The sequence below is a fragment of the Bos taurus genome, chromosome 17 (assembly GCF_002263795.3).
Source record: "Bos taurus isolate L1 Dominette 01449 registration number 42190680 breed Hereford chromosome 17, ARS-UCD2.0, whole genome shotgun sequence".
Classification (NCBI taxonomy): Eukaryota; Metazoa; Chordata; class Mammalia; order Artiodactyla; family Bovidae; genus Bos; species Bos taurus.
In genome coordinates this window covers 61954169-61976557 of record NC_037344.1, presented here as the reverse complement: position 1 = coordinate 61976557, position 22389 = coordinate 61954169, and the positions used below count along the sequence as shown (strand labels likewise).

Here is a 22389-nt window from a genome sequence, read left to right as displayed (position 1 = left end):
AGATGTGCACTCAGGCTGGAGGGCCTCCCTATTCGTCCCTCACAGCATCAGATCCACCAAGTGAATGGTCATCACTGGTTGACTCGACTTCGAGAACAGCTACTACGAATGCTGGGTATTTTAAGCCTCACTTCCTCACTTCCAGCAGGTCAAGGGGAGGATATAAAATTAAAACCTTCAGGACTTCCCTGGCGGTCCAGTGACTTCTCACTCCCAATGCAGGGGGCATGGTTCAATTCCTAGACGGGGAACTAAGATCCCGCATGTGATGTGGCAAGGCCAAAAATAAATATGTAAATAAAAATAAATACTCTACAAAATAAAATATAAAAAAATAAAATTAAAACCCTCAAAACAAGCCCCTCACACAGGAAGTCTGAGAAGAGAATAGACAGCTTCTGTCCTAGGAAGACTTTACCTGGCGAGTTCAGAGTTTCTCTCTCGGCAAATGGAGGTTTGGGCAGTCTTCTTCTTGTCCCCTGTGGACAGCCCGCTCACGGCCTCTGGGTTGAGGGACTCCACGGGTGGCCCAACACTGACAATGAGGCCTGACTGTGCCCACTTGGTCGCTTTTCGCAGAGCAGCTGCCGCCTCTTCCGTAATCACCTCACAGCAGCCACCCTGGGGGTCAGTTTAAAGATTCTCGTGATACTCTTTTCACTCTTCTCAGCACTATTTGTTAAAAAATCTGTGTCCTCCATCTAGGCTCATTTTTATAGATGCAAATACTAAAATATTAGAACTGTAGAAAGTTAAATCTCCACACATATCCCTTGTCCTCAGCCAGACAGAGATCACTGCTAGTCTGCCAGAATTTTTTCCCTGCAGATTCTGACATACAGAATCATAGGTCATGCTACAAGCAGTTTTGAATTCTTTTTAACAGTTATCAAAACATTGTGAATTTTGTTCATTCATATGAATCTGATACCATAAAATATCATGAATATCCATGTCAACATAGACATATCTGGTTACTTTTATGGTTAGACAGTATTTCGTTGTTATTGTTTAGTCACTAAGTCATGTTCGACTCTTTGTGACCCCGTGGACTGTAGCCAGCCACGCTCCTTTGTCCATAGGATTTCCCAGGGAAGAAAACTGCAGTTGGTTGCCACTTCCTCCTCCAGGGGATCTTTCCAACCCAGGGATCGAACTTGAGTCTCCTGCATTGGCAGGTGGATTCTTTACTGCTGAGCCACCAGGGAAGCTCAGAGCATTTCATCAAATGGGTGTAATAATTTCTTTAACAAATCCCCTATTTATGGGTACATGAATTCTATTTTATTTTTTTTACAAACAGAACTGAAAAGAATAAGCTTGTTTCTGGATACTTGAAAATGCCCTATTTACCCTCACCGTGGCAATAAAGGGTATCATCAATCTTAACATTATCAGGGTGATAAGGTAAAAAGACACGGTACTATTATTTTTATTCTTTCCCTTTATTTATTTACTGTGTAATTTGTGAGACTGAACATATTTTTTATGGGCTATTTGTCTTTATTTCTTATTATCCAATATTATTACTCATTTAACCTTTCACCCTATGATCACTTTTAAACTATCTTTTATGCTGTAGAACTTTCTTAACAGAGCTAAGAAAATTTCTAGGTCAAAATCAAGAGTTCTCTTCCATATTTTAATATTAATGATAAATTGATCTTTTTTAATTTAAACTTTTTATTTTCTATTGGGTATTAACAATATTGTGATAGTTTCAACATGGGTAAACCTATGGCTGATTCATGTTGATGTTTGGTTGAAACCAATGCAAAATGAACAGTAAAGCAAATTATCCTTCGATTAAAACAAAACACAATACTGTGATAGTTTCAGGTGAACAGTGCAGGGGACTCAGCTATACATATACATGTATCCATTCCCCCCTAACTTCCCTCCCATCCAGGCTGTCATACAACACTGAGTAGAGTTCCATGTGCTACACTGTAGGTCCTTGTTGGTTAGATGATAAATTGATTTTGACTAATCTTCCTGAAAATAGCCTCAATGACTTCAATTTCTCACACTGCTTCTTTGTGGTAACGTGAATGTTTAAAAAAAAATTTCTCCTGAAAACCTGAAGCCTGGCAAATGTTCTCAACTGTGGTTCTTGTTGGAGCAGGTTCCTCCACGTTGGGGTTACCTTCGTCATGTCTCGGTCCATTTTCACAACTTTCTCCATGTTGGCACCAGTACCAAGTCGGAAGGGCCGTCCTTCTGAGCTACTGAAATGGGAAGTCAGAGAGAGGCAATGATTTTACAGGATGGTCACAGCTGGGGACTGCAGGCCATGAGGCAACCTGGTAACGGTCAGGCCACCACTACACGCTGTAACAAAAATCCACAGTAAGACTCAATTTTTCGAAAGGAAACGCTCTTTATTGCTCAATTATAGCACTTTTTGGGATCAAAACAATTTTTTTTAGTTATAACGATAATTAAAAACCTGTGTGAAGATGACAAACTAAGTGACAAGCTGATCCTAAAATAAAGAGAAGGCCAGGCCCATGGGAGGCCTCAGTGAGGGATCTAAATCTCCAAGTAAGGCAGTTTTAATAACAGCCTGGACTGCTGCCTGGGTGTTAATGACTGGATCTCCCTTTCTAAGAATTTAGCTCCCCCTGCCTCCTCAACCTGGCTCTCAAAAAAGCTTTCACCAAGTTTGTATGATGACATTTCACAGTGCCCAGGAATGTGCCTTGGAAATTTCTTCATCTGTGCGCTGACTTCCCCTGACTCAGCTTAGCCTATGCCAGTAGCCCACAGTGCTTTTGGTTTCTATCATGGCAGACAAGGGACCTGATTATGAGGATGACACCATCATTCATTTGAAGAGAGGATTCTTCCATCTGAGACAAACATCTCTGCTAAATTCCCTAAATTTCTCTTCTAAATTCCCTAAATTTCTCCTAAATTTAGGAGTTTGTGTTCTGTGGGACCTTCTCATTGTCCTGGATTCCACTAACAGGGCCCTGCAGGTTTGTAATCTTTGGACAATAATTATATTTTTTACTTCTTTGTTGGGCAATCATATTGTTCATACTTCCAATTAATTATGGCTTTTGAAAAAGTTTCTTCTTTACCTCATAGTCAATGGTATCCCTAATTTTACTATGACTGAGGGATGCCCATAACTGAAAACCAAGCTGCATTATTCCTTCTCACAGCTGAGGTCACACTACAGATTTGGTTGGACACAAATGATACATACTCAATAGGACTTCCACTCTGTCGGGTCCAGAGAGACAGTACAGAGTTATGGTTAAAATTTCAGGCTCTAAAGTCAGAGGGACCTGTGTCTGCGTTTCAGCTCTGCCTCAGTTTGTCTGTGTGTAACGACAGGGATGATAGTAGCAGTGATTACTTGTGATGAGGGCTGAGATGGTTGACATCTGTAAGGGGCTTACTCAGCACAGTGCCTGTGACGTGGCTCATGCTTGAAGGCATGGACTATTAAGATCATCACCTTAGTAATGGCTGCAGAACTTCATGGGACGACTGGTCTTCCCGCTTGTGGATGAAGATAGAGAGCTTGCCATCCACTGCTTCACTCTCTTCTCCAGGATCTTTATCGCCTTTTAAGGAATTCTTGGGGCTGGTTTTTGTCAATGTGGTGTCAGGTTCGGAAGCGGTTGGAGAAAGGACTGTCTGACATCCTTTAAGCAAACAGAAAAATTGCAAAAAGTTGTTTGTGCAGCTCCCCTGGATGGGGGAAGCACTGGCTTTGGAATCTCTCTTTCCTCCCTCTCTCCTACCCTTTCCCCCTTGCCTTTTATCATAGGAAGCACAGCTGCGACTGTGGACAAGGGAAAGCTTGGTCTGATCATCCACAGGAAGTGACGGTGCCTTTCTCCAGTCCTGGATGTGACTCACCTGGGACCACGTAGTCTGCCAGCTTTGCCAAGAGCAGCGAGGCGATCTTGGACGCTGGGTCGCTGGGATCCTCCTGCTCGCTGTTTAGGGAGGGGACGGAGTAGCTCCAGGGTGGGAGCTCCACGTTCCCACAGTCTTCTACGCTCATCAGCGGGAGTGCCGCCCGGCACAGCTGAAGAATGATAAGAACCAGCTTTGGGGATGGGCGTTGGTCAAGTAGCAGGGAGAGGAGTTTGGACACACAAGCTGGCTGGCTCAGGATGGCTTTACCTATATGACTCCTGCAAAGAGAAGAAGAAAAGGGCCACAATGCTGGGGACGTTGATCTATAGAAATTCAGAAACAAAGGTTCCCTCAATGAGGTTAAACAAACTGACTTCAGATTTCATGGGAAGACACAGATTTTTGGCAATATGTTTTTATGAAGGTTTTTTTATAACCATCTGATGAAGGCTCATAATTGACCAGTAATACTTTAAAAGATTTTTGAAAATTTTTTGATTCCTTATGTTTAGTTAATTGAGATCCTCTAGTTCAGCATGATTCACAGAGCATCAAGGCTTAGAAACCCAAGCTAGGAGGCTTTTAATTTAGTCTTTTATTCCTTTTCAAGAAGTGCTTCAAGACCAAAGAGATAATACAGTGCTGTACAGACCTCAAGAGTCTGGGCTCTGCCACAGCTGAACCTGTTACATTTCAGCAGAAACCAGAGAATAAGCAGCCTTAGGTGGACAAACCTCTGTGGGCCTCACAGCTCACACATGATTAAACCTCCCAAGAATATTTTCTTTCAAAGACACAGCATGAGAAGGTGAATTAATTACAAGTCCTGGCTGGTTAGTCTTTAATCTTGCTATAATGAAGGTTAAGCTGTTTGGTTACTAAATGCAGTGGTACTGATCTGAAAGGCTAGCAGCTGTTACCAGCAAAGTATTGGAGCAAATGATAATATGTAATTTTGTGGTATATATATTCAAATAAATACTTTCCACATTTTGGAACTAAATGCTATTTTTCAACAACTGTATTCTCTACTATTTTTCTTGAGGCAGGAGCATGTCAGGACGGCCTAGTAATTTAGATGTTTCTAAAGACAGCCACCCTCTCCCCAAAGGAATTCCATCATTCAGAGGAAAAGCCACCTCCTCCCATAGCTCCAGGGGCCCTTCCATACCTCGAGAGATCATTGAGGAGACTCAGGACGTCCTGGAGGGCATCGTTCCCGGCAGCCTGGTTGCCACAGCACTCGGTCGCTCGGGCAAGGTGATTCGTGAGAAGGCTGGACACCTGACGGGCCAGACCTGAGTGCACAGCCTCTGTGGAGCCGCCTTCAGAGTTCAAGCAAGAAAAAGCATGGTGAAAATCCCAGGAAAGCATGGTGAGTCTACAGCTGTGGCGGGTCTGCACTAAAGCCTCCCTTTGCCCAATTTTTCTTTAACCTGCTCAGTATTTTGTTAGCCATCTGATTAGTGTCTCCCATTAGATAACAACTTGGCATAGCAACCCACTCCAGTATTGTTGCCTGGAGAATCCACATGGACAGAGGAACCTGGTGGGCTATACAGTCCATGGGGTTGCAGAGTCTGACACGACTGAACAACTAAGCACACACAGAAACATAAAGAAGGTAACAGTAACTTGAAAAATGATTCAATGTTGGGGAAATACATAATTCTTTTTTTTTCTTTTATCTTCAGTAGTTGCAGCCTGCAGGCTCAGCTGCTCCAAGGCATGTGGGATCTTAGTTCCCCAACCAGAGATTGATCCTGCGTTCCCTGCATTGCAAGGTGGATTCTTTAGCACTAGACCACCAGGGAAGTCCCAGGAAAAGACATTTTTCTTAATTAAAACTGAATATAATTAATCCACACAAAACCCAGAAACATATTTTGACAGGGAAGAATTATCATTTTACTGGGATGAAAACATCATTTTTTTTCCCATAAAGTAGTTGACGTACAATATAAATTACAGGTGTACAATATAGTGATTCACAATTTTTAAAGGTTGTATTCCATTTTTAGTTATAAAATATTGGCTATATTCCCTGTGTTGTCCAGTATGTCCTTGTAGCTTACTTTATGCACAACTGTTTGGGGCTTCCCCGGTGGCTCAGACTGTAAAGCATCTGCCTGCAATGAGGGAGACCTGGGTTCGATCCCTGGGTCAGGAAGATCCCCTGGAGAAGGCAATGGCAACCCACTCCAATACTCTTGCCTGGAAAATTCCACGGCCTGAGGAGCCTGGTGGGCACAGTCCATGGGGTCGCAGAGTCGGACACGACTGAGCGACGTCACTCTCACTGTCACAGTGCCCTCCCCTTATATAGCCCCTCCTCTCTCCCTTTCCCCACTGGTAAACACTAGTTTGTTGTCTGTGAGTCTGTTTCTTTTTTGGAAAACTTCTTGATATTTAACTCACACCCGACCTCTTCTCAAACACAATAAAAGATTTTCTTGGATTTCTCCATTTTCAAGCACCTCTCATAAAAGCCACAAAAGTTATTTGCCACTGACTGTTCATTCTACTTGGGAAGTCTCCTTTACCCCTCAAGAAAAATGCTCACATCACCTTCTTTGGAAGCTCTGCCTGATTCCTTAGTACAGAGGGTCTGTAAGGACCTCTATGCTTCTCCTACAGCACCGTGTGCTCACCTTGATCACAGCATTGATTGCACTGGAATTATTTGTTCACTGGCCTATTTCTCCCACTGGACCATATATTTTAAGGGGAGGAACGATGCCTTAGTCATCCTATGCCTGGCTCCCAGAACAATAAAACGCACAGCGAATGACATGTTATATACCTGGGATAGTATGGAGGAGTTATCCTTCAAGTTTACTTTTTAAGTTGGATTGCTGACTGAACATATGATTTGGAAATAGCATCTCAAAAGCACAACTGAAAAATCATTTCATAAAAGTATCTACTCAGATACCATTAGCAGTGATGGCAAGAAGGAAAGGAAAGATGTCTTCAATTTCCGGGGTTACTATCCTCTTTCAGGTGGTCATCACTCCTCCCAGCCCCCTCAGCTTTACTGAGGTGTGACTAGCAAATAAAAACTGTATATACTCAGATTGTAGAATGTGAGTGTTTTAAAAGGTATACAACGTGATGATTACCTCTCTGTGAAAATACAAGACATCTTCTCAGTGAGTTTCAAGTATAAGTGAAGCATCATGAACTCTAATCACAAAACTGTACATTAGGGCTCCAGAACTTACTCATCTTACAGCAGAAAGTGTGTCCTTTGGAACAAAATCTCCCCATCCCCCTTGCCCCCTAGCCGTGGTGACCACTGTTCTACTCTCTGGTTTCTATCTGTTTGGCATTTTAGATTCCACACATAAGTGAGATCACTGCAGTATTTGTCTTTCTGTGCCTGGCTTATTTCACTTAGCATAATGTCTTTTGCGTTAGGATATTGTTAAATGTCATAACACAGTGATAAATTTTCACAGAACCATGCTGTTGAAGAGCCTCCCATGAAATCATAATTGATTAAATCAATCTAGTTATGTAATTTAATAGTCTTTCTTTTCCTCATCCAGCACAAATACTAAATTAAAAAAAAAACACATCGATAGAAGAAATCAAGGAGCTCTGTTATAGAAAGGGATCCTGCTCCTCACCTTCTTCTTTTTCCCATTCAACGCAGCGGTTGGCAAGCACCTGGAAGGCTGCCCAGGCCATGGTGGCCACCTTCTGCTTCTTGGTTTGTTTCTCACTGGAGCTGGACTCAGTCTGACTGCTCAAGCTGCATAGTCGATCCATGAGCTGGACAAGGCCACTCCGCACCAGGCACTTCTCTTCACTCCTGGCCAGGCAGAAAGGGTTGATTGAAAGAAACATAACTGACCAGCTCTTAGGAACTTCTCACTTAAGATCCAGATTATCAAAGGGCCATAAAATATGTCAATATAGTCCTTTATTTACAACGTAGGATGCTACCATGTAAAACTCAACACAGAAATTTTTAGAATGACAACTTCCTTCATAAATAATGAATTTCAAGTTCTGGTTAGTTCATACAGGACAGCAAAGTAAAAATCAATGGAATCAACACAAGGTTATCATAATAGAAAAAAAATTGCGTATTTTATCATAAGGGGATTTAAAGACTGACTTCATGAATGCTTGACATCTTCAAACTCTTAATCAAGTAATGAAGAAAGGAAATGTGCAAAGGCAAAAAGTTTTGCCCAATATAAGAAGTAACTTCCTAGGGACCTTTTCTTTCCTTCAAACTTTTCCATTTTGACTATGTAACATAATTTCTAATGGGGATCCAACTTTGATCACGTAGGAACTCAACAATAAGTATTTACATAGTAACTTTAGGCATTTGTCAGGCGACAAGCTCATTTAATCAGAGTGATAGTGTCACTGGATAATCAAAACCAAAAAATCCTTTTTAAAAATATTTTTAATAAATAAAAATATTTCTATTTAATTGGTGACACTGTGGTATAACTTACATACACTAAAAAGCATTTCTTTGCTTACCTGGTATAAGGTATAGTGCACAAGAGTCCGATGCTATTTGCACATGCGATAGGGTAACGTGCGCACAAAGACACCACAGAGGTCATGGTCTCACCGAAGGCTTCCTGGACCTGCTCGACCATCCCACCACAGGTCAGTTCTTCAATTCTACAAAACAGAACCAAAGCTCAGGCTTCCTCAACTGTGTCAAGAACAGCAATAGTGAACACGAAAGCAGGAGAGGTCTTCTGAGAAACGCAAAAGTGGCTAGATGAATCCAGAACTGAAGGAACCTTGGAGACTGGTGTTTCCCAAAGTGCAGGACTACAGAAGGCTGTTGGGCAGGCTTCCTAAGAGTGCCTCAGAGACAATGCCCACACTCTAGGATGCTCTGGGAAATCCTAGGTTAGGTAAAGGTAAGCAGGGTTCCTCACTCCAGGACAACTCAAGGCTTTAAAGTCCTTCATATCTCTTGGAGCAGGAGAAAGGCACCCAACATTTCCCAAATTTATTTAATAATGAAACCATTCATTTGAGACAGGCCTACCTCATCCCATGCAGTACTGAATACCATAAATGCAATTGTACTAATGAGAAAACCAAGACACAAATATATTAGCTAAGTATCCTTTGCAAGTTCATACTCCAATAATTAGCAGAATATGAGAATCCAGTTGGGAAATAAGACTTTCCCAATGTAAAAACACAACCTGGGATAGATTCTACAGCAATTAATTTTAGTTGAAAACTGGAACTATTGAATTTATGTACAAAGATATGCAACATAATATTGCTTATAATAGTGAAATAAACAAAAACTATGATTTAAAAATAGGAAATTGGCTTAATAAAGGTTCAAGGATATGATGCAATGCTATATAAGCACTAAAAACATTATAGGAGATCACTAAGGTTAGAATAAAGACTGAACAAATATGCTAAAACATTAATGGGTTTTTAAAACGGATTTACAGGTGATTTTTATCTTGTACTTTGGGGATTTTCCACACTTTTTAAAATGTCTGACATATGGCGTTAATAATGTCACGAGGAAAATATAATGTAATGAGGGGAAAAGGAATAATGCTGCCAGTGTTACAGAGAAAGTTCTGGAAATGAGCTGTGGTAATCATTAGTGTAACTCACTACGCCTTCTGGGAACCGCTGTGGTCGGGTGGGCATGTGACTAGTCTGGCCAATGAGTCAGAGCTCTGACTAGGGGCCTGACAGCTTTCCAAGATGGTTGTCCCCTCCTCTGTCCCAAGCTCTCTGTAATTACCACGAGCCAAGATAGACTTGTGAGGGACATGAGCAAAAACTAAAATTTAGTTTTTTAAGCTACTGAGATTTTGGGAGTTGTTTGTTTCCAAAAAATAACCTGGCTTCTCCTGATCGACACAGAAATTTTTCTCAAGACAGTCATGTTAGCTCTTAGTTCATGTTTCCCTCCAGCTATTGCTTCTGCTTCTTGGCCAGAGTTCCTGAGAGCTGTCAGGATGCACAAGCAGCCTCCAGCAGTTGTAGTCCAGTCTTCGCAAGAACGCCTTTTCTATGTCTATCTAAGTATCTTTGAAGCCCAGTCGGGCATTAGTATAGAAAAACTCCTCACAAATAAGTTATAAACCCTTCCTCAAAGTTAATATCTATAATTATGTTATTAGAAATTTGACCCAATAAAAATAAGCACCAAAGTATACAAAAATATAGGTATATAAGGTTGTTGACTACAGCACTACTGTTAATAGAAAAGCAAAACAAAACAGGAAGAAAGGAGGGATAAAAGAAAAGATAGAGAGTGAAAGAGAGAATGAATGAACCCATGTGTTCATCAGCAGCTGAGGAGTTAAATAAATATAGCATACAATAGAGCTCTGTAAAAGGTCTTAAAAGCTATAAAGCAGAGCTATACATATTAACATGAAAAGATACAGATGTCCAAAATTTATTGAGGAAAACAACTGATTATAATAAGGCACGTGAAATATAACCTGAACTGAGTTTAAAAAAAAAAATCACACACAAACACTTAAGCATACAAGGACAATGAAATAGCTATTTACGTGTGTATAGTTGATGAAACAACTATAATAGTGGAATTTAGAAAAGGAAGGTCAGGAGAATTTACTTTTTGTTACATGTGGTAAATTTTTTAATTCTATCCTGTACCATTTTTAGAAAAATGTATAATTTTACTGGAAAACACTAGCAAACACCATGATCTAACATTTGGCCCCAAGAGGAATCTCTGCAATGGCCTTTGCCCATTCCAGACAGGATGGGATAAACTAACAGAAACAACTGACCTGGGTCCTCCCTGCAGGACCATTGTCACTGGACCCACAAGGTGTGTCACTCCCCCGACTCGCACGGCAGCCGTCAGCAGCTCCCGCATGTGCACCAACGCCTGCTTGCGGGTGTTTCCCCGCCGCCATCTCGTCTGTGCGGCCAGAAGAAAGCTGCTGCTGGACACCTGAACATGTGAGAAGGAAGTACACCTGACTCCTGCCGTCACAGCACCTCTTGCGCTACTCAGCTACTTAGCAAAACGTGATGTACAGGGACATCCCCAGTGGTCCAGCAGCTGGAGCTCCCAGTTCACTATGTAGGGGACCCGGGCTCGATTCCTGGTTGGGGAACTAGATCCTGCATGCCACAACTAAGACCCAGCACACTCAAACAAATAAATATTACAAAACCAACAAACAAAAAACATGGGCGTACAGCTTGGTCAGGGTTGGTGCCGATGAAAGCAAACAGCTGCCCCAGCAGGACGCTGTAGGTGGGCTTGTCCCTGCTGTCCTCTATGGCCAATGACTGCAGGAGTGTGAAGGAGCTGCTGCGGTGGCTGGTCACGTGGCGCCGCCTATGGCCAAACAAGAGACCCATTCAGGGAGTGTGCTGTGGTGAACGTGCGTGGCAGCATGTGGGGGATCCGACCTTGGCCCTCAGCTATTTACCTCTGATTTGCTCTAGTAAATTCCAAATCTTCATTACCGATCATTTCCAGGTCAGAGGGAGCCGACATGCTGCGAAGGAAAACAGGCTGACGCACAGCATGAGAGATCACCTTTGTTTCAGAGGCTGATTTACAAGCTGGAACAGAAAGGAAGAAGAAGGTTGACGTATCTGCTGTCCTATTTGTAAGAATGACACAGCGACAGCAAAAACCAACAAGGAACCACCAAACTAAGAGTACCTTCGCTTTCCAGGAAATTGGCCCCCAAACCAGCCAGCACCATGCACAGATGATTTTTAGGCCAATTTTAAAAAAATTTGAAAACCGAGGTTTAAACCTCAAATACCAAGGTTAAAATATTACTTCAGCTTGAAAAACCACATTCTTTTATTAAATTGGGTTTCCAAAAAAAACCTGAAAAATTCATTTAATTTCATAAACTAACAGTGTTAACTTTATGTTTTTATTTATTTTGGCCGGGCCATGTGGCTGGTGGGATCTTAGTTCCCTAACCAGGGATTAAACCAGGGTCATCAGGAGTGAAAGCTAGGAGTACTAACCATGGGACTGCCAAGGAATTCCCATTGTTAACTTTAATATAAGGATTCTAAAAATCAAGAGAGGATAGAGAAAATAGTCTCTGGAAGCAAATAATCTTAATTCAAATAAATGCAGATCATTTTTTTTCAGAGATGGCCTTTGATCCCCCTTTAATCCTGGATTTACTTTGCTGACTTAATGCCATTTGGTGAAACCTCTGCTTTGATCATAGCTGGTGTGACTAAATATTACACTTTTCCTAGAATCTGACTGGCCCTTCCTATAAGACATGTGGCTCCTATCCAGGAAATAGGTGTTTTGTAAAAGAATACTTTAATGGAAGCAGACAAAACTGCATGTGCTGATCAGCTAAGAAAAAAGATGTTAAGAAAGTTGAGGTCATTTTGAATCTTTCTTAAGAACAGTTAGATAGTTTCAATCTAAAAAAAAATTATAATATTATCTCTTAGGAAACTACTGGTTCATCATCTCTGGTGCCAAGAGCCTCCTGGAAAGCATCACTGGCCTTACTGAGTGGGAAACTTTTGGGGGGGCCTTTAATGAACTCAGGCTAATACGGCCAGAGACGTGGCACAGCAGATCACCTTGGCATGTGATCATTATCTCATGTCTGGAAAGCTTCCCTTGATGCTCTCAGGGGGGGAAACCCTATTACTGAGATCAGAAACCTAGGAGTCATCCTAGACTTCTGTCCCTAGTGAGAAGAGCCCTAGGTAGTCAGCTGGGATGAAAACAAGTTCACTTGTTCCATAGTGTCCATCAGGCAATGGGGCTAGACAACACGGAGTCCTTCATTTAAGAACATGTTTATGACTTATTCTCTTGAGTGAGAATTAACACTTGCTATTATGGGGTCTGCCCAGTGTTGTGGATCTGACTTAAGTAAGAAGACTCATTGATTTCCCTGAGAAGTGTATTCTCAGGCTAACAATTAAAATGTGACCAGGAAAAAAATTAATAGTGCAAATGTATGCTAGAAGATTCCACATAATTACTAAAGAGGAAATGCAAACTCAGTTTCAAGAGGAAAATATGATGCAGTACAGAATTCACAAAGTTGACTAATTATATGTTACTATGAAAACGATAATCTATAATCTAAAAGTGAGGATCACTGGATAATAAAAATATATGTCACTGCACACCTTAGATGCTCCCCCAAAACTAAACAAGGCAGGTGACAAGGCACCCCCCAATGCTCAGATGACTCACAAAGTACCACATGACTTCAATGGAAAGCATTTCTTGGCTAGAAAAAGTAAAAAGCAAAATAACATTGAAATTTCCTTTTTTTCCTTTCTACAAGTACACAAGAGTTATTTTCTTTCTTTTTTTTAAATAGCTAGTGTATGTTTTATGAACAGACTAGTGTAGAGAGCCTTGTAGGGCTTGCTGTCAGCAGTACCCGGTGTTTCCGCGGGGGTCCCTGAGATGCTTCTCGTGAGGCCAGACTGGGCTGCAATGGTGACGTGCAGCAACAGCTCAGCTCGGTTCATTAGACTCTTCACTAACGTCTTCGTTTTAGCCAGTGGGTGCGAGGGTTTCTGAATAAGAGAATTCACTTCTTGTAGGAACTTCTCCCTGTAAAGAAAGACTGATGTGCATTTAGTCGTCCTCTGGTTTACCAAAACCAGTGTTTAATCACAAAGGGTATGAGAAGACAGAGGAGAAATGAAATGGAAGTAACCTGATAAACATTGCCCGCCTTCTCCCTGTCCCATCCAAGGAAGGCAGTGCTTTAACTGCAGCCAGTTTTAGTTCCTCTTGCCCAGTTTTAGATGCCTATATGCTAACTCTTGAAGGTTAAAATCAAAATTTCCAAATACCAAAGAAGTTTCAACTCTAAAATATTTAGTGAATGCATAATATTTTTTAAAATATCTGTTAAGAGATGCGATCTTTGCATTTTATTTTGAGCATCAAGGTGATAAATTAGCTTTACAGTTACTAACATCACTAACCTCAGAGATAGCACCATGTTTTCAAGATCATTTCCATCAAAGGAGACTTCCTTCATTGAACACAAAAGTTCTAGTTCTTTCATTTTGTTCTAAAGAAGGAAAAATCAAGAAAAGATGGTATGCAGGATCTGCAAAAACCGAATTTTACTGTACGTGTTACAAGAAACAGAAAATTTCAGGGACAAAAACCCACCTTTGGTCCATGTTTCTACACCAGAAGCACATTTATAAGTTACTACTTGATATTTTAATGATTAAAAATGGCATTGACTACTTTCCAGGGATTTCTTTATTGTTTGTAACTCTTGTCTTTTTTAAAAAAGGCTTGAAAGCAGAATTTGGCAATGATAATAACTGCTCTATAAAACTGTTTAATCAGTTGAATAATTTGAGTAACTGACTCTTTGTATCACTAACATGTTAACCTAAACAACTTTATTTAACCTTTTTTAGAGATTGGGTACATTTTGAGGTATGCAACATTTTAAGAATGACATTTTTTTTATTGTTACAGAAAAACCTGAGCAAACTTTTTGGCCGACTTAATATGACAACAGCAATGCCCAGTGATGAGTCATACAACTTGCTCACCTCATTGAAATGGTAATCATAGAAGAAAGGCATGTTGTTCTCCAGTTTCCCCTGCATGGCATCATCAACTTCACTCTGCCATTTCTGTTCCAATTCTGCAACACTCTGACATATTAAAATAGAAAACAACATGAAACTAGATGCAAAATAAGGAATCTGTGACTTTAGAAATTTTAGTCACAATAACTTTTTAAAATTCAGATACTTCTTTTTCTACTATGTTAGTTTCTGTTACAGAATATACTCATTCAATATTTTTTTTTTCAGATCACTTTTTAAACATCATTAAATTTTTAGGAAAGATGTCATTTCCAACAGTTATAAGAGACATCTAAATGCTTTTAACTTTTACTTACCTGCAGCTGTCTCTCCATGGCATTGAGTTTCTTAAATGTCTCTCCCATGATTTTACACAGTAAATCATATTCCTCAGCATGTTCTTCTTGATACTGGAAATTTATTAGGGACTGCAGTGCATCAACTAAGTTCAAGTGCTTAATAACACATGATACCACCATTTCCTCCATCACATCTGGCTGAATTACTTCTCTGTGATCACAAGGGAAACTAGTCAGATGCGTGCCATGCTCTAAGTGTACCAACACTGTGTTTTTATAGATGGGAGAATGTCACTGTAAGTATGTTAAATATTCACCATACCATCTTCAGCACAATGAAGTGGCATGAACATTATGATGGCTTTCATAACAAGATGGCAAAAACTTAATATATTGAACAGGTAAAACCGACACTGGCCAATGAAGCTGAAAATCCAAATTAAACAGACTTGATTTTCTACTATTTGTAAAATTTTGAGCTGGAGTTATATTAAAGTTGGAATAGATCTAATGCTAATAAAAGATCTTTGGCACCATTTATTTGCCAATTCATTTTATGCAGTATTATGGTTCATAGTATTTTAGGCGTATGGATGTTAGGCTGAAAACAATGGTGCTTTTGTATTTTTTCACATTAAATTTCATCTATTCTTTAAATTTTTCTCTCTGAAATGGCCAATCTTGCCTCAGAAGGCAGAACAGGCCTGCAAAACAGACTTGACTTTAAGCAAGAATACCACAAAGACATTTGTCACTGTAAGACCTCACATTCTAAAGACCATTAGCATCTCTCTGGGCATCGAAAATAAATAAATGCCTCTAGACTCCATGGAAACCACGATGACTACCATGACTCCTTAAAGTACAAGGTTAAACCACCTGAGAAAAACCTAGAACTTGTCAAATGTTAGCCTGTATCAAAATCATATGGAAAACTTGGGCCACACCTTCAGAGGTTCTGATTTAGTAGGTGTGAAATGGGGCTCAAGAACTAACAAGTTCTCAAGTGATATTAATGCTGTTGACTGAGAGCCCACACTTTGAAGCCTGTTGACCGGGAATACCACCTGGGGTACTCCCCACAATACCTGGTTAACATTCATTGCTGCTGCTGCTGCTAAGTCGCTTCAGTTGTGTCTGACTCTGTGCGACCCCAGAGACGGCAGCCCACCAGGCTCCCCCGTCCCTGGGATTCTCCAGGCAAGAACACTGGAGTGGGTTGCCATTTCCTTCTCCAATGCATGAAAGGAAAAGTGAAAAGGAAGTAGCTCAGTCGTGTCCAACTCTTAGCGACCCCATGGACTGCAGCCTACCAGGAACCTCCATCCATGGGATTTTCCAGGCGAGAGTACTGGAGTGGGGTGTCATTGCCTTCTCCATTAAGTACATGTAAAATTAAAGGTTCAAGAACGTCCCTAGTGGTACAATGGTAAGACTCCATGCTTCTAATGCAGGGGGCACAGGTTTGATCCCTGCTTGGGGAACAAAGATCCTGTGTGCTAGTTGGTAGGGCAAAAATAAAATAAAAATAAATGAAAGATTAATTTGTTAGACTACAAAAAGAAATACATCTCCTTCACTTGTTTAAACATTTTTTCATTGGGAAAATAAAATGCTATACAGCAACATACTTTATACTTGGTCTAAACTGTGGTCTAGCACGCCCAGAAATTTCCCTGAGCTTTATCATGATTCCTGGAGGCAGCCTGATCCGGGGCAGGTCAAAGTAGTTTCCAACAGGAGGCACGAGGACATCAGACGGGTAAGTGAACTCTCTGTCTTCCTCGATGGTCAGAGGCAGTGGAGATGGGCTTGGAGTAAGGGCAGGGGAGATCACACCGTTGGCCTCTACCTGCCACTGGCACCTGAGCATAAAGAAAAGAGATTCTTCACCTCCTCCTCTATCTGGAAAGTTACTTAAGATATATTAAGTAACTTAAGTAACAGATATATTAAGCACATGAAGGATCACACTATGTGCTAAGAATTTATTCATCAAACCTCCTCCAGAGGCTTAAGAAAAATGAACATTAAATGAAACCCCATCTTTGGGACTCTGCCTGCTCCCCAACATTTTATTACGCAAACTTTCAAATATATAGGAAAGTTGAAGGAAATATATGGTTAATACACAAATACACACAGCTGAGATTCTAGAATAAACATTTTGCTCTGTTTGCTTTATTTCCATCTGCCCATCCTTTTGGGGATCCTTTAATTTAATTATACAATATTTGGGTTGGAGAAAAGCTTATACAGTTCAAGGCTGCAATTTCACATTTAGTACAGGAAGGACCACAAGGCACTTTGGTGTAATTTTCATCTTATTTCTTAGACACAGAGATACCCACCCACAGGATTGGCAGGCAGTAGGCCCAGTCAGCTGGGAAATGTACTAAAAGAAGTTTTTCACATAAAGTCCTCTTTCCTTTGTGAGCAAAACCAGTTGGATTTGAAGCCTTTGTTACCTTTGTAAAAGTTTGGACCGCAACAGCTCCTGACAGGTTTCTTCTTCTTTGGTAATTTCTGGTCCGTTGTATAGGATTCTTAACATGGAACAAGCTAACACAGATAGACCTAAAGCCAGGTCTACCAGAAAGGGTAAGCCTCCTGACACATCCTCCGAAGACTCCTACAATGCAGACAGGGCAAACCGCACTGGTCAGTTACACGGCGGAGCACGTCACCTGCGCTGCATCACGCTGCACTGTCCCCAACCACGAGGGCTCACAGAGCAGCATCAAGTATCATTGCTACGGGACACAGAGACAGCACCCAACACCATGAGGAGATAGATGGTGGCACTGGAATGACCACAGAGTGAAGTCTCAACACAATTCTGGAGAGAGAAGAGCCAATAAGACTCCATATTAGAAACAGCACAAAACACATGCAAGATTTTTTGGATAGCTTCCTCTCTGCTATACCTATCTAGGTATAAATCACTATTGTGTTTTGTCACCTCCATCCTGTGCTTGAACGAAGATGCTGTCAATGATTACACTGAATTCATTCAATAAACATTTACTGAGTGCCTAGTGTGTACCAGCCATTGTGCTAGGTGCCTGAGAGAAAGCAGAGAACAAAATGAAGATGCCTGCCCTCATGGAGCTTACATTCTAGAAGATAATCCCACTCTAGAGAGTCTTGGCTTGGTTAAACTTAAGCAACCTCCCAGTGCTAAAATGTGTTATACAAATCAGTCAACTAGAGGGGTTAGGAGAACTCTTACTACTCTCTCTTCCTCTCTTTTTCCATGTGGGAGAAGAATTTATTTAAACAGATTCCTGGGAGGAAAGTAACTGGCACTATTAGAAGGAGTAGATTTAAGCTATATACAGAGTATAACATGAGTAAATAAGCACAGACAGATCTAGACCGGCAAGAAGAGCCTTTGGGAACTGAATAAAAAGAATCCAATCCTACTACTTTGAAAAGCAGAATCCAAGTGCTTACTTCTATCAGGTGTTCGAGTCTTCCTCACCCTCTGGAGAGATGCTAGCAGCAGACCACCTCTCCAGGCTTTGAAGATGGGCCCCTAACAAGGGATTCTTTCTGTGGTGCTATACTGATTTTAGGTCTTAGCTAGTTTTATTCCATAAAACTATAACTTCTGTTAATGGTTTTACTATAGCCAAGTGGAAGAGATGGATGAAACAGTAGCTCATATTCTGCCCTGTTTCCAAGGCAAATATGATGTATGTAACCAAGGACACAGGAAAAAGTACATTCTGCCCACAGCAGTGGTTAGGTTCAAATACCTGAGCGCGAACTGTGCAAGCAAAGCCCCACATAGCCTTATCGGGAGTGTTGTGTTCACGGCCACTTCTCATTTCAAAGGAGAAGGTGACTGTATCTCCTTCCACCTTAAAATTTAAGGGGGGAAAATGCACTTTAAAAACAAAACACACAATTTGCAAGAGAGCAATGAATTTTAGAGATTTACTTTCGAAAAGGACCACACAGCAATATTTCACTCCTTTCCTCACTTGCTTTTTGATTCAAATTCCATCCCCTCTCAGCTGTCTTTCCTGACCAGGGAGCTTTTGGAATGAGGCATCTATGAAATGGGCCACAATTGCCCAACAGTGGGACCAGAGTAAAGATCAAATCTTGAGCCTAACTTCAATAAATTCCCCAGGTTTCTGTGCTTTCTGCCTTCCCCTCTCCACTTTTACCACCTCACTTGTGCCAATAAGGTGGGCAAATAGATGTCTTTAAGAACAGAGAGAGAGTGCTGAAAGACCATACTCTGTGTTGTAGAACCAACAACATGAGTAAGAGACAAAATGTAGGAAATCAGAAAATAATTCAGTCTTGTGCTAATCTGAATCTGGCTGCATCTGGGCTACCCATCTGGAGGTAACTTGCTGCCTGTGGCTGAATTAAAGCAGGTATGTAATGTATTTGAGATAAAAGCTATGGGAACAGACTCTGGAGAGGTCTGCAGGTCTAAGTGGGCATTTCTGTTCATATTTATATTCTAGATAGACATACTTCAAGTTGAAGCCCACATTACAAAGCATGGCTCCAATCTCATCAGTTTGAGAATGGATCATTGTTTTTGCTCTCAAGTCCCCAGTTCATTTGAAAACACTGATTCCGTATTTTAAAAAGGCAACAGCTCTGTGGTTCTAGGACACCCCTCATGAGGGAGTCTAGAGAACAAGTGAGTAGGAAGAACTAGCTGTCCTTTCCATGGCCAGGGAAAAGATGCTATGACAACCTCAGCCCATGGGGCGACCTATGGAAAAGATCCAAGTTCTGGAGTGGATAGGGGTCTGATGTCTTATAAAGAAAGGAAGCTCATTCTAGTGAGTTTAAGGCCTATCTAAGAGCCCCACCTCAATAAGAGTCCCCATGGCAAATTTTCTCTAGAGTTACAGTTAATACTTGGGCCCATGAGGAATGCAAGGTCATTTTCTTTTCTAGGAAGCGAATGTGCCTGAATACCATACCTTCACCAAGTCTTTCGGCCAACCAGTTCCTAAGACACTACGGCTGCCATATCCCAGTGTATTGCCTCCATACTCAGCAACCTTCCTACTGTTTGTGTTAGGCCCCGCGTATATCACCAACTTCAAAACAGAAAATATACTGTTAGACTGTAAAAGAAAAACAAAAACAACATCTACAAATAAAAAGGCTGCAAAAAAATGTTTGTTTAAAAACACATTTATAACCAGGCACTGGGGTCATTATAACTAATATTTCCTGATTTTTTTCTTTAGGTACAACTGATACTGGTTTAGATGCAATCAGCCATTGGTATTTACAGGGTAGCCTCAGAGTAGTAACAAATATTAGCACGATTTAATTGGCTTGGGGACCTCACATTAAAATAAGTTATACTCAGCTACTGTACATATTTTTTTTTAAATCTGTTTTAATTCTAAGTAATGAGATATAGCCTATTAATGACAGGTACAGTTTGCCCCTTAAATCCTCCCCCAAATTAATAAAGTGAGCAAATACAGATGGTAAGATGGTTATAGCTAATACAACAACAAAAGTCAAAAAAATTTAATGAGTGAATATTTTAAAAGATGCAACAAATTGAAAATAAGCCATGTATTCTTAGAATGTTGCTTAATGGTATAAAAAGAAAATGACACAAAATTTGGGTCAGAAAAGGGGCTGCTTCTTCTTGGGTCAATTTTCATGTATCAGTATTTTTCTTCAATAAAAGCTATTCATTTATACACAGTTAACAAACTTTCTATTAATAACACGCAGGAAAAACATTTAGAGGTCATTTGGCATTCAAATACTTTCATAGGAAGAAGGCTCTGGCTTCTGTAAATACCAAATTCTGTCTTGTAACATGTACTCTGACCACTGCTGAGTTCAGTTCATATCTAAAAGCTGCACTTTAAGCCCTAGATGCTTCATCACTTTATGATTTCTTACCCTTCTGCACCTTTGGGGGACACCAGCCAGGGACCGCTGGAAAAGTAAGTGTTACTTTTATCCATGTAGTAAGCCTCCCTAAGCCTCCATTTTAATACTAATGTCTACAGCAGGTGGAGGTTAGCTTACATCAGAAGATGCAAGTTATTAGTTTTTTTAAAGGAGAAACAAAATGACACCAACTAAAACAGTAACATCTTCCATTTCTGTTTTAAATAGTTATTAAATGAATGTAGGAAATAGGGGTAGCTACTGCCAGGAGCTATGAAGTGGGATAGACTGATGCCAGGAGATATATTTTTTGAAAAACCCACTAAAGAATTTTCTAAATTCTCTTGCTTCCGGCTAAGGTGAGTTTTAGGGGCAAGTCTTAAACCCCTCTAGACATCTGGGAATCGTCACTATCCTAGAAGATAAGGGGGGAAAGAGGATACTATAATTTGCCCAGTAATGTGTTTCACCATCTCAGTATTTACAGTTAACAAGTTCTCTATTTTTAACCTAAAACTCTCCCTTAAAGGCGTTTAAGATCATTTGCCCTTATACATATCACAGAAAAAGACAACAGATAGTTAACAATTCACATAAAAAAACCCTGTGTGCATACAACACTATCAGACAATCCTTCAGTTGTACCTGTATGTTACATGTCACAATTGTATTAGCCTTACCACATAAGCTCAACAGAATGGTTTGCAATGCAACAATTAGATACAAAGGAAAATACTTCAACCCCTAAAATGATTTCTTTTACTTACTATTGTTAAGCCACTAGGTTAAAAACTATAATTCCTCAAACTGTGTGGGCTCTGAGGTAAGGGCAAAGAAGAACAAATAATTTAAATAAATATAAACCCGGTCCTAGGCACATCTGAAGCCCTTCTATAAAAAGCCACCTTCTCCCAAAAGATACATGAGAAGCCCCAAGAACTGGGCAGCGAGACCTTTTGAAGTGAATGGACACTCACATCTACAGGAATCCCAAGCACAGAGGGAAGGCAAGAGGTAAACAGCATGCAACACTTTTGAAAGCTTACAAAAGTCCACTTTCAACATGTCATTAAAACACTGCTCTTGGACTGCAGAGGTGCTGGCTCTGACTCTGCCAGTCACTACCCTTTAAGTCATTATCTTAGAAAGTTCTCCCTAAGAAATCTCTGCAGACAGAAATAAGTCAAGAATGGTGACCAGCAGCAAAGAAAAATAAGAAGCATCTAAAGAAAACAGCTTATTAGAGGTGAAACCAACACTAAATCAGTTCTTGCTTACTTTGTCGTAGTCATATTGCGAAGAGCATCTGCTATCAAATCTAAGGTACAGGCAGCGAGCTCCGGGGATGTGGACAGTTTCTTTAAATTTATAGTTGTCTCTGACAGGGTGGACTGTTTCCACAGTCTTCCCAGCAGCCCATGGAGCAGGAATCTTTAAACCAGTGAGAAACCCTGGCTCCTCCTTCTCTTCCAGCATTCTAAAACCAGAAAGCAATGGAGCTTAACAGCAAGGAAAGGAAAAGGTATACACAGTAAAATATGAAAGGTTAAGAAATTTTGGTTTAATTTTCTACAATAGGCAGTATGACAACACTGTAACAAAAACAAACAAACAAAAAGCCTTTTATTTATTGGCCATACTGCACTGTGTAGCATATAGGATCTAGTTCCCCAACCAGAGATCAAACCCAGGCCCACCCTGCAGTATAAGTGCAGAG

At 40.6% G+C, this 22389-nt stretch overlaps 1 protein-coding gene across 8 annotated transcripts in view; it reads right to left on the bottom strand.

The window, feature by feature from the left end:
- Window positions 1–22389, bottom strand: part of HECTD4 (HECT domain E3 ubiquitin protein ligase 4) — a 170620-nt gene that overhangs the window by 48243 nt on the left and 99988 nt on the right. For 6 of the 8 annotated variants that reach the window (XM_024977763.2, XM_015475527.3, XM_010814058.4 and 3 more), the window contains 19 exons: window positions 21951–22149; window positions 19730–19876; window positions 18533–18637; window positions 17240–17403; window positions 16403–16636; window positions 14790–14982; window positions 14434–14538; window positions 13843–13931; window positions 13287–13462; window positions 11322–11457; window positions 11086–11227; window positions 10668–10834; window positions 8386–8532; window positions 7512–7696; window positions 5051–5204; window positions 3877–4157; window positions 3470–3659; window positions 2147–2228; window positions 419–621 (listed from right to left, as the gene is read on the bottom strand). In XM_024977763.2, coding sequence (XP_024833531.1) covers window positions 419–621; window positions 2147–2228; window positions 3470–3659; window positions 3877–4157; window positions 5051–5204; window positions 7512–7696; window positions 8386–8532; window positions 10668–10834; window positions 11086–11227; window positions 11322–11457; window positions 13287–13462; window positions 13843–13931; window positions 14434–14538; window positions 14790–14982; window positions 16403–16636; window positions 17240–17403; window positions 18533–18637; window positions 19730–19876; window positions 21951–22149 — 3099 coding nt within the window. The remainder of the gene's footprint in view (window positions 1–418; window positions 622–2146; window positions 2229–3469; window positions 3660–3876; window positions 4158–5050; window positions 5205–7511; window positions 7697–8385; window positions 8533–10667; window positions 10835–11085; window positions 11228–11321; window positions 11458–13286; window positions 13463–13842; window positions 13932–14433; window positions 14539–14789; window positions 14983–16402; window positions 16637–17239; window positions 17404–18532; window positions 18638–19729; window positions 19877–21950; window positions 22150–22389) is intronic. The other 2 variants (XM_010814059.4, XM_010814061.4) reach the window with 1 other exon arrangement.